Consider the following 12,575-nt stretch of genomic DNA (forward strand, 5'->3'; position numbering starts at 1 on the left):
TTTTGAGAACAGAGATGCAGAAATTATGGACCTTATGCTGGCATGATGATAGAACCGTCTGCAAGAAGCATATACATGCTGGGTGCCTACTTAAGCTACAGAGCTCAAATGCGCACCACAATCATGTCAGCTACAATTTCCTTGTTTTTGCAGATAAGGAAACCACAGAGATGTACAGCAGAAGTTTGGCCAAGATCATTTTGTTAGATAGAGCTGAGATTTCAAGACAACGCCTTGTTCTTTCCTCCCTACCCCAGTGCTTTTCCTATATTCCTGTAGAAATTATATGACATTTGGGGAGGTTGAGATGGGGGGTGGGGGAAGCAAACACAGATTGAGCACCTTCTACATCATGTGTTTGGCAGTACTCAAAATAGCTTATATCCTTCGTCTCGCTGCATTCTCATAACAGTTCCAATGGAATAAGTGGTAAAACTAGCAATAAAATTGACCGAATTATGCTATGTGCATGTATGAATATGTCCAAGGAATGCCACTATTTTGTATGGTTATAATGTACCAATTTTTTAAAAAAAAATTTCATTTGACAAAGAAACTGGTAATCATAAGCTAAGGGATAGGATACAGTAAAATCACTCATAAGTTCCACCCTGCAGAACATCTTGAAATCTTGAGAGGAAAAAAGATACACACAGAATAATGCCAGCCAAGCCTCTACCTCACAAGATTGTGGCAGGAACCATATGAAATAATTTGTATGGACATCATTTATAAACTATTATCTACTATGCAAATGCAAAAGGGTATCATTACATGTGGTCAGTTCTTAATGCAGCAACTGAAGGAAAAGCTCAAACCAGCAGTGACACTCACCCATGATATATTATATATTATATAAAACAAAACCTACAAATATTTCTAAATATAGAAAAATTTTTCATCTCAAGATGTTTGCTTCCATGATCAAAACTATTACTAAAGACTATAAAATGAAGCATGATTCTATTGAGTAATTTGGTTGCTACATAATTTCTGCACACAGCTACATTGCAAAGGTATCAAAATGGATTTCAACCAGTAGCAGAAACCTCCTGATCGGAAAGATTTATTTTACATTCAAATAATTTTTCTTAAGCTCAACAAAACTTGTCAGTAGCTCTGTATTCAGATACTTTTTAAAACACATTATTGTCTTGAAAGTCTCACATACAATGAAATTGATGAATTGTAAAAATAGAAGCAAATATTAACTTTGTGCTCACCTAAAAATAATTTACACAAAGACCTAAACTGGCACTTTGGGGGCCATTTTTAATTCAGATTTTTGGTTCCTAACTTATATGAATAATATATAGGGCACATTTTAAACAGCCAAATAATACAGTAATACAGCCATATGCCCCGCAGTGACATTTCAGTCAACAATGAACCATATAAATGATGGTGACCTCATTAAAATGGAGCTGAAAAATCCACTCTCCTAGTTACTGTGTAATGTCATGGCTCAACGCACTGCTTGCCTGTTTGTGACAATGCTGGTATACACACACCTATGCGTCACATGAAAGTGATACAAAGCATAGCAAATTCGATCATTCTCAGTACATAATACTTAATAATGGAATAAGTGACTATGTTACTGATTTATGTATTTACTATACTTGTTGTTATTCAGTGCATTTCTACTTATAAAAAAAATATAATTTTGCTGTAAAGTATGCTGTGTTCCACCTGCAGCAGCCTTGCACCTCTTGGTTTCCCGTATTCCTTGGCTGCATCAAGAGGTCATGTCAAGTGACTGACATTTACCATCTAGGTTTGTGCACTCCATGATGTTTGCCTAGTGATGAGATCACCCAATAGTGCATTTCTCAGAACATATTCCTACCATTAAGTGATGTAGGAGAGTATTATAATGACATGTTGGATTAATGCATACAAAGTACTTAATACAGTGGTTGGCACACAGAAGAGCTAAACAGATAAGAGATTCTATCCAAATTTCCTAGCTACCTAATCTTTGGTGATCAAGATCACAATTTACAACACCTGCAACAGGTTTTAGGGGTTTTCTCAAGGTATATTAAGGTGTGGTTTGGAAACTGGGATCTCTGACAAGAAACATTATGAATCACTTTCTCCATTAACAGTCTTTGAAAATATCCTTCAAAGAGGCATCTAATTTTGCTATATTTCTAGTTCAAGTCATGGCAGAGCATGCCTGATGGGTATTTACACATATGCCACATGTGGTTGCCAGAAAATCCACACCAATAAAGATGAATGAATAGGAGGTATGATAGGATTTCAGAAGTTTTATTTAAAAAGTTCCCCAAACCAACTTCACTAAGGAATTGAAACTGGGCATTCTCCCTTCCATGTAAGCAAGAATTCCTGAGCCCCAACTGGAAAAACCCAGTGGGTCCTCAAACATGGATACGGAAATACATCAAACCTTACTGACCCCCAAGCCAAGCAGAACAATTCTCCAAGTGTTCTAGGGATCTCAGGGAACTGATGGAGCCAACCCACCCACTCCTTGCCCCATCTGTCAAGCCATCCCAAGCTTTCTTAGAAATGAGGGGGTTGGAGAGAAGTAAGAGTTATAAAGAGAGTGAAGAAAAGAAGTCAAGCAGCTGGGTTTTCCTTCTCTAGAAGTCAATCTCTCATAAACAGGGCATGCAGCTGTTAGACAGCAGGGTAGAAATAGAACACGTGTTAGCTGAGGTCTCTTGTCTACCAAACAATAAGCAGAGTGCACATTATCCCAAGTCATAGAATGTTCTAGTAAGGCTAAGCACAGCAATAAGGGAGGTAAAAGTCTCAGGAGAACCCAGGAAAAACCAGCTCCATAAGCCAGACCTCACAGAGACTGGGACTTATTATTCCAGTTAGTTATTTCAGTAACTGGAAAGATATTAAGAAACCACAGTACTTTTAGAAACCCATTATACACGGCCCATCCCCAATCCCTTTCAGAAATGCTGTTGAACTTCATTCTTGTGCCCAACGTCAATGTGGCAGAAGGGCTCTGTCGGGCTGCTTCTGCTTCCTTTTGGTATTCTACTCGGGTTCCAGTTATTCAGTGCTCAGCTCTAACTTACAAATTCTTTAAGAGAGAGTCTGATTAATATAATTTAGTCAGCATCATCCCTGGTTGGGAAAGCTCATCTGCCAGGCCACCATATAGGCAGTCAGCCAGCCTCAGATTGGTTTTACTTGGTCAAGTGCCTATTCATTTTCCAGTCCACTGTGGTCAGAAGGTGAGGTCACCCACAATGGCATTTTTCTACCTAGATATATCCTGCCTGATTACAACAGTATCATTTGCTCTACTGAAACTAACTCCTCAGTTGATTTGTCCAAATTGCTCCAAACAATCTTCTGCCCTGCTGAAATGGTAATCTAAGAAAAACAACAGATTTCCCGAGAGCTGGCACGTCAGCTGACCAGATGTAGGTGGAAGAAGGAAAAGTAGAATGCACAAGGGCTCTCGCAGCCTGCACTCAGAACTGGTGCTAATTCCACTCCTTCCCTCTACTGGTCAAGAGAGTCATGAGGCCAAGCCCAGAGTCAAGGGCAGGAGCAGGGGGAAAGGCCGCTGTACCCATAAGAAAGCCACAGCAAGAGAGGAGAGGGAACAAAGAATTATGCATAAACAATACAATCTACCACTGCTATTATTTATTCTGGGATGAATAAAATGTAGGGGAAAAAGTTAAATAGGTCAGAGAATCATTCTTTATAAAAATATATCCACCTCCTTCTCTCCCTAGGAAAACAAACTAAAGCACACTTAAATACTTCTTCATTTTCATTAAATATCTACACTTGCCAAGAGACCAGTAATTTAACTACCTAACTAAATCACAAAAAGTGAGCATAATATTTCTGATTGATCAATGAAGGAAAAAAATATAAACCAAAAGATTTTGTTTTAAGGGAGAATTATTCCATAACCCTCTAAAATAAAGCAGATGCCCGCTTTGCTGGCTACTCTGTGGAATGCAGGCTGGAAGCGTGGGAGGAAGCGCTCTGGCTGCTGCTGGATTTGAGTTGGGTGGCTGCGATCCTGGGATGCACCTGTAGCCATTGAGAGGCGTTCATCAGGCAAAGGAGCACAGCTGCAGGGTGCGTGTGTTTCCAGCCTTTTAGGGGAGAGCACTCAATCCCACACAAGACGCCTAGGGCCAGCGCCCAACCCTGACCACTGCCCTCTCACCTGCTGTACGGGTGCCCTTTCTTTCACCAAAGCTTTCTCAATCTGTTTCGAGGATAGAGGGATCTTCAAATACTTCTGACGCTTCTCACAAAAACAACTCCTGCCTATTTAGAATGTTTTCATTTAGTTAAATGAACTAGAACCTCAGCCAGATACAGTGGCACACTGTAATCCCAGGTACTCAGGAGGTTGAGGTTGGAAAGATCAGAAGTTCAAGGCCAGCCTGGGCAACTTAATGAGATCCTGTCTCAAAATTTAAAAAAAAAAAAAAAAATTAAAAGGTCTGGGGATGTGGCTCAGTGGGAAAAGATCCCTGGGTTCAATCCTCGGTATGGGGTGCAGGGGATCTAGAACCTTGAAAAGCAAACTTGTACAGTCAGGATAATTTATCAAAAATTTGATACTTCCTTTATGGATAACAAAAGAAGCTCAAAAGATGACAACTTAAAATACACATGCATATTTACATGACATATATGTGAGGTAAATATCAATCATTCATATGTAAACACATTTCTTGGTTTAAGGTTTGCCTGTCGGAAGAATTAATCAAATATGACAGATTGCAACTGCCTCTTAGGAAGGAAAAAAACAGGCAATGCAGAACATAGAAAAACCATACTACAAAGCCTAAAAAAATGTCATGTAAAAAAACCTAAGAAAGGGACTGATCCTCATGTCAACATGGGGTCAGACTCATAGCAAGGCAGTCATTTTCAGCATTTAGGGAATTCTTATATTAAGGGACTAACTCCCAAGAAGACAAAGCATCTACTTTAATTGCCTTGAGAACATCTCAGGATGTTGCATAATCTTATTTATTTTGAATCAAAACTAACATTTCAACTCTAATACAATACAACTAACACAACTCTAATACAATACACCATCTCTGTTGTTTTTTTTTTCCCCAAATACAGTTTCTGTCCTCCCCAAATACTGCTTTGTAAATATTGTTTTCCCCCATGCAACCTGTAAATTCACTTTTGCTATTTTTTCCCACTGGAGGAAAAAAAAATCAGGTGGATTCTAGAATATTCTGGAGCCATAAGTATTGATTTCTCAATATCTTGAACTCAGTCTCAATGCCCAGAAATGTTCTTGAATTTGTGGGTTTCTTATAAAATCTTGGGCTACTAGAATGAAATTTTTTCTTTGGCACTAAAGACTGCCTGTAGAGGAATTTAAACTACATAATCCTTCTGTCTGGAAGGTTTTCCTCCATCTCTGTTTTCATATTTACGGATAAGCTTCTTGGAAGTGTTGATAATCAATCCATGTCTACCATTTCCCAGCTATTTTAATCTTCATGTAGCCAAATCAGAAGGCAGAAAACATTCACATTCACATACCTTCCTGGACTGGGATGCAATTAAACAACTCTCCAATAAAACATATCTTTCCCCCTGTGCCCACTGAATGCAATGTCTGTGGCAAGACTATCTCTTGCAGTAGGTTATACCCTGTCTTTCAATAAAATCTAGACTTCCAAGGATAACAGCTTAGCAATACCCTGTTCATCCACAATCACCAGAACACTTTCTCAAGGGTCAGTCTGAACACAGAATAATGATTGGCCATCTAAGCTTTCAAACCAAAGAGTTTGCCAGAAACCATCTAAGATTAGGTGATTTTCTTCTAGCCATTGTAAGTGTGAATACCCATAATGCTACACAGCTGAAAAACTGGTTCAAGGTTCCTAATTCCCACATGACATTGTGCAAAGGTGACCAAATAGCTTCAAGAATTTGTTGATTTTGCAAGGCAAAAAAAGGAGCTAGATGTACCATCCTTCTTTCTAAAGCAGTCTACTTTCACACCTAGTTTTCCTCTTAAATGCATATTCACTTTTTGTTGGTTTTCAACAGCTCCTTGTAAGATAATTTCTGGTTGCTCCAAATTCTGCCATTTAGTACCCACTGAGTCAGGGTGGGGCCAATCTCAAAGACACCTTTATTTGCACACAAGCTATAGGCAGTCTCCATGCAAGGGAGGCTTCCAGGTCTACAAAATGTGTTTCTCTGGAAGTCGTGTTGAACTCTAGGAATGGACTTCTCACTCCTTTCTCTTTTTTTTTTTTTTCTTCCAATTTAACAGTACCACATGTTTGCAATGCCTGTCATTTTTCTCCCTCCCTTCTTTCCCACCCCTATCTCTCACATCAAAAGATAAATCAACAATTCTTATGCCTGAGCCCTATCTGTATGAAGATCTTTAGGACTTTTAATACATAAAACATGGGTATCTGCCTTCTTCTGAAATTGCCTGCTTGGTTGAATTTTAAGAACAAAAATTTTAGTAGATGACGCTGAAAAATATAAGTAATCTATTTAAAACCTACACCCATCTTCACGAGAAAACCACTGGAATTAGCAATGAGAAATTCAACTATGAGAAGCTCAGCTTTCTAATTCTCCCCAAATATTAAAAAGAGTTCAGAAACAAGAACTAAGCGGGTGGATATTTAAATTGGAGAGTCTTTTGGTTCTGAGATTCCCTTTCACAAAGTCTGGACACCTGTGGCCCTACAGAACTATTTTAGTTAGGTATATTTTCTGCTCATCCTGAGGTTCTCCAGTAACTCGATAGTCTACCCCAGTAATTTGTTCAGGGTTCTATAATCCTAATGGCAAAGAAGTCCTACCACAGTCTATAATAGAGATATTGTTTCCTGGATTTGATAATATCAAGCATCCCCTGGTATTTTTACAAGAGAAGAAGGTATAACGTGGACACCTATTGCTGTCAAGGTCTTTTCCTAGCAGGGTGTGCCAAACTTGTCTCTCCATGTGTAAGTTGCTCCTAAGCATATGCTTTTCTAATAATCTAATAATTGACCCATTTTTATAATATTATCCTTCAAATGTTATGTCATTGCAACTGTTAAAAATACTACTAAACAAAGTATGAGAGAATTTGGTTTATATACTGAATGTTTTCCTACAAGTTACCAAGGGAGATGCTGGATAAAGCAGTTCACTCCTCTAAGCTATACTGTCCAGGGGACCCTGGGAAGTAAGAACTCCATTCCTTGGAGCTGATGCCAAGTTTTTTAGAACTACCTAATTGTCAAACATCTTTATAAATGTGTATCTTTTAAACTAAGATAAAATTTGCATGGCATATAATTCAATCTTTTTAAGTGTATAATTCAGTGCTTTTTAGTATATTCACAAAGTTGTACAGCTATATGACCATCTAGTTCCAGAACATTTTCATCACTCCAAAAGAAACCTCTCACCTATAAATAGTCCCTCTTCACTCTGCCTTTCCCCAGCCTCTGGCAACCACTAATCTACTCTTTGTCTTAGTGGATTTGCCTATTCTGGACATTTCATATAAATGGAATCATACAATATATGGTCTGGATTCTTTGTGTCTGGATTCTTTCACTCAGCATGTATTCAAGGTTGTAGCAAGTACTAGTATATCATTCTTTTCTATGGCTAATATTCCATTGTATAGAAATGCCTCATTTTGTTTATTCATTCATCAGGTGATGAACATTTGGTTTGTTCTCACCCGGTATTTATGAATGATGCTGTGTTGAACATTTATGTTCAAATCATTGTATGAAATAAGTTGTCAGTTATTTGGGGTATATACCTAAGAGGTGGAATTGCTGGATACCCAGGAATTTCATTTTTAACTTTGCTGAGAAATTCAGGTGGTATCTTAATATTATGCAGTCAAGCCACACAGCCATTACCAGCTCATCCAAAGAAAATGTTATTTTCACCAACATCAAAAGGCTTTCTGTAAACAATCAGGATAACCTCCATTAATTACCAAATGCCCTGTGTCTGGTCACTCCAACATTAAAATAAATTAGTCTTATCTGATACAAGTGGTTTCCTGGTAGTTTATGCTTTTCTGGCTGCCTCTAAACTGAGTGAAGATGTATCTGAGAATTGTCAAGGCACACAGGGTGCATTGATGGAGAAACTGATGATGAAGGACAGTTAGTTACAGGTTAGTTAATTACAGGCAGGTATCTTGGGCAGCTTTGGGTTCAACTGTCATATCCTAGGCATCAGTCAATTAAATCCAAAATCTAGACATGTTTAATAGATTGAAAGACTGAGTCTCTAGACCAAGAATTGGTAAACCACAGTCCATCCAGATTCAGCCGCCAAATCTTATTCTTTTTTTTTTTTTTTAAGTCTCTGAGATGAGAATGATTTGGAGAATGATTTTTAAATAACTATATAGCTGGTAAATGTACTTATATAACATCCTCAATTTTCTTCTTAGCTCAAAGCCTAAGATATTTACTATCAATCCTTTAAGAAAAAGTTTGCTGACTCCTGCTCTAGATGATACTCACGCAAATTAAAGATCAATGAATCAAGCAGAGTGCCAATTTATTAATTTATCACTAGAGATGTCCTTTATCGGTGACCAGAAACCACATGTCCTAAGATATCAAGGACCCAGGAGTTTACTCAGAAAACTGGTAAGCATAGAGAATCCAAATAGGAAAAAGGTCGTATGTGCACATTGGACATGTTGAGATATATTGCTGAAACTCGGGAAAATTCCAACAAAATATTCATTCTTCCAAAAAGACAGCACCTCATTAGCAACTTGGTGGTTTGCTTCCCCTATCCAGTTTGTTTCACCTGAAGAATGCTACACTTGCTACATTAGCATATTTGACTTCACTAAATCCACCACCCCAGCCACATCTCTTCCCGGCTTATTCTTTTCTCTTCCCAAGTGTCAACAGCAAATCAGTATTCACTTGGGCTTGTAGGAACACTGTTTCCTCCTATTATGCACTGATTACATTACACAACACTCAACTCTGAATATACATCATGATTGTTGCTTGCAAGACATCAAATTTAAACCTACTAATGGGTGATTGATTATGATAAACCGACTTATTTGATGTATTCTTTATCAACCTGAGTCTTTTCTCCATTCCCACTAGCTTCTCAAAAAGTAATAACTGTGGACTGGAATTGTAAGGGTAAAAGAAATTGAAGTTAAAGCGTAAAAGTTAAAGGGTAAAAGACCGGGTGTTGTAAAAGTTTCTAAGCTGCAAGGTCTGAGTTAAAATGTAAAGGAGGTATTGTTAGGTTTCTATGCTACCTGCAAAACCCGAAATTTCTGTAGCTGTTAAGACAATGCTTAGAACCGCCCAGTAAATATTTCCCCTGACTATTTGGATTGTTTAATAAGGGCTCTGTGTGGTCGCACATAGGCATTGCAGGGCCTGGACCAATCAGTTTAAATGTAACCCCCTCCTTAGGAATGACCTATCACTCCAGCCTGACCTGTTCCCGCTAATGAATGAACTAATCATGTTTAGGAGTTGTTGTTCAATTTTCCCGCGCCTCATGATGATTTGTTCTGATGTATACAAAGCCCTCCGCCCTCCCCAAAAAGTGTACTTAAGCAGTGCTCAGCCCCTGCTCGGGGCTCTGGGCTGCTTTCCCTTCTTGAGTGGGCACGGAGCCCCAGCATGCTGGTTCAATAAATCCCCCTTCTGCCAATTGCATGAGTGGTCACTTGGTGGTCTCTTTCTCCGACGTTTCGCGGGACCCTTACAGAATGACACACATCAATTCTTCAATTTCATTCCAAAATGCAACATACCCAAATGATCTTAATCTCTTCTATTTTTCCACAGACTCAAAATCATCCGCTTTTATTGACCTTCCAATCTTTCAGCACAATGAGAAGTTAATCTGTTTGCATTTTATCTCTTCAATGAAAATGAAAAGCTTCTTCTTTTCCCCACATTTCCATAATTGACTTTTCCTTCCTTTCAGTTCCACATAAGCCATGGAGCCTCTTTTACTTGATGCGGAGTGGAGGGTTTGGGGGATTTGGGGGACTAGAACACTTCAGGTCCTTCTTACTAGTTTTAGTCTTCCCGTTGTTGTTGTTTTAACTTGATTTTCCTACTTCAACATCCTTAATAGTCCTGCCAAATTACCCCTTTTCAAAACTTTCCAATTAGACCTCCCTCCAGCTCTCCGAAGAGCTCAGGCCTCAGCAAAAATAGCCACTTCTCCTTCCCTGTCCTTCCCATATGCCTAATCCCATCGGTCAATTCCTGAGCTTCTTTTTGAACAACAGCCATCTTTGGGAGAGCTGGAGCAAAGAATTCCATTATTGTGACAATGTGTTAGTCTACATCTCCCCAGTATTTAAATAAGATAGGTGGAAAAGTTAAAGATATTACAGATAAGAAACTTCTCTTCACATTCTTTTAAAATGTCATTTCAACTTCCAGTTCAACCAAGGCTTGAGTTTAAAACACCACACACATATTCATTCTCTCTCTCTCTCTCTCTCTCTCTCTCTCTCTCTCTCTCTCACACACACACACACACACACACACAGAGCAGAAATATTTCATTCCAATAACAAATTATTGATAACACACCAAACCTCCTATTTGACCCTCAAACCATCTTGTCACTTCTATATAGTACAAAATTCTCTATGTCAATATGATCATAAGCTTTCAAAAATTCTCTTCCCAACATATTCTACTTTTAGAGAGCGTCTAAGAAAAAAAAAATCTATGTAAGATCCCAAGGACATAAGATGCAACTCTTTTTATTTTTAATACTGGGAGTAGAAAAACATTACAACAAGGGACATTCACAACTAAGTGGCAGACTGTACTTAAATCAAAGGATCTTTACAACCAATGTGATACATCTATTCTTTTGCAAATTACTTGGGAGTGACCTTGCCTAAGGGCAAAGAGATAATCTAAATGATTTCTATATTCCTCCTTAAGGTCCTTGAGTTTCCTTTCATCATCATCCCAATAAACGAACAACTATTGCTCTGGGGTCTAGCCACCAGTCACCACACAGAACTTTCTCAAATGATGAAAAGTAGATGTACAAACCTATTAGATGTTCTGTTAAACGACCAATTCTGAGGGAAGAGTCAATCACTCTCAGAAACTGGGAGGTGGGGACAGCAAAAGGGAATCAAATCCACAGCAGATAGGAATTTCTAAAGTGTCAAACAGCAGCCAAACTCTATCTGAGCTATTCATACTATTCCTGGTGGTGAAAGCCAGTCCTTTCCCAGCTCAGGACTGGCATTCCCTTTCGTTACTTAGGGTTCAGGCAATCAGTCAACACGCGATGTGACGGGGCAGGAAGCTGCTGGAAAGAGAGCATGTGTCTAGCTCTCGCCTGTGGATGGTCTGCGCCTTGCTCCAGAACATTTTCTACAGATGCTGCCAGCAGACACTCTGTAATACCTAAACCACAAATCATCACATTCCCCATCCTTTGAGCCAGGGCCTGTGTCCTTGAGCTCCCCACATAGCACAGATATTGACCAAGCTGGCCACTGATACAATAGTCCTTTACAAATGCAGAGTAGAATTTGCCATGCCATCTGCTTGATACACCAAAAAGGAGGTGGACCTAATAACATAAAAATATCCACTGCAGGCAAACCTCAGACAGTAAAGCAGGACACTTCTCAGACATTTTGCCAGGAATGAATCTTGGCTAGCTTACTAAAGAAAACATTCATCAATGTAAACATGTCAGATGTACAACTGTACCCAAAATTAGAGCAAATATGTCTCTGAAACGGAGACATCTTGCAGAAACAGAATCACAAGCAGGCCACTTTAGACTTTTTTTTTTTTTTCCAAAATCTAAGGAAACTGTCTTTCCTCAGAATAAGAAAGCCATGCTAAATAGCTCTTGTCTGGTTGTTTTAGGAACCAATGTGGGTTTTGGGGGTTTTTTTTTAATGACTTGAATTTTATCGACTGTGACACATTAAATCCAGCTAAACACAAGAAAGTGTTTCCAAACTGTGAAACTATAACTTAGGTAAAGGGCTGACTGGACAATACTCACACTGAAAAGGTGAGGCAACGTGGTCCTGCCCATATCTTAATGGGAATGAAGCATCCGTGGACTGCTCTCCCGAAATCACCTTCTGAGCTGGAAAATACTTGGGCTTGGGCACATATTCCTGGGACTGGCCATGATGAATCATCACATTCTGTGAGGAAAGGGGCGTCACTCTGGGAAGAAACAAAGTGAGGGTAAGAAAATAAATAACAGACTTTTTAAAAAGTCAACTAAGAAGGAAAGAACAAGAAATTAGGTACGCTTAGAAAGGAGCACGAATTCCATACAAAGCTCATTTGCTCCTTCAAATACTGTAACTGATCATTCATGGCATAGAAGGAAGGATTAAGTGCTTCCCCTTGGAAGCCTCCAACATAAAGGGGGACTGCCTGTCTGGTCAAGAAGCTCGATGATAAACAGGTTGCCACAGGAGGATTTTATCCGAGTTCAGGACATAGCTACCATGAGCCTTCCTGCAAAATGCATAGCATTTATACTAGAGAAAAGGATGGGAATAAATATGAAGAAGTGGATATCAC

The 12,575-nt window shown here is 39.0% G+C and overlaps 1 protein-coding gene across 3 annotated transcripts in view; it reads right to left on the reverse strand.

The window, feature by feature from the left end:
- Nucleotides 1–12,575, reverse strand: part of Ltbp1 (latent transforming growth factor beta binding protein 1) — a 389,795-nt gene that overhangs the window by 241,542 nt on the left and 135,678 nt on the right. For all 3 annotated transcript variants that reach the window (XM_015479779.2, XM_048804568.1, XM_048804569.1), the window contains exon 4: nt 12,040–12,209. In XM_015479779.2, coding sequence (XP_015335265.2) covers nt 12,040–12,209 — 170 coding nt within the window. The remainder of the gene's footprint in view (nt 1–12,039; nt 12,210–12,575) is intronic.

The sequence above is a fragment of the Marmota marmota genome, unplaced genomic scaffold, assembly GCF_001458135.2.
Source record: "Marmota marmota marmota unplaced genomic scaffold, marMar, whole genome shotgun sequence".
NCBI lineage: Eukaryota > Metazoa > Chordata > Mammalia > Rodentia > Sciuridae > Marmota > Marmota marmota.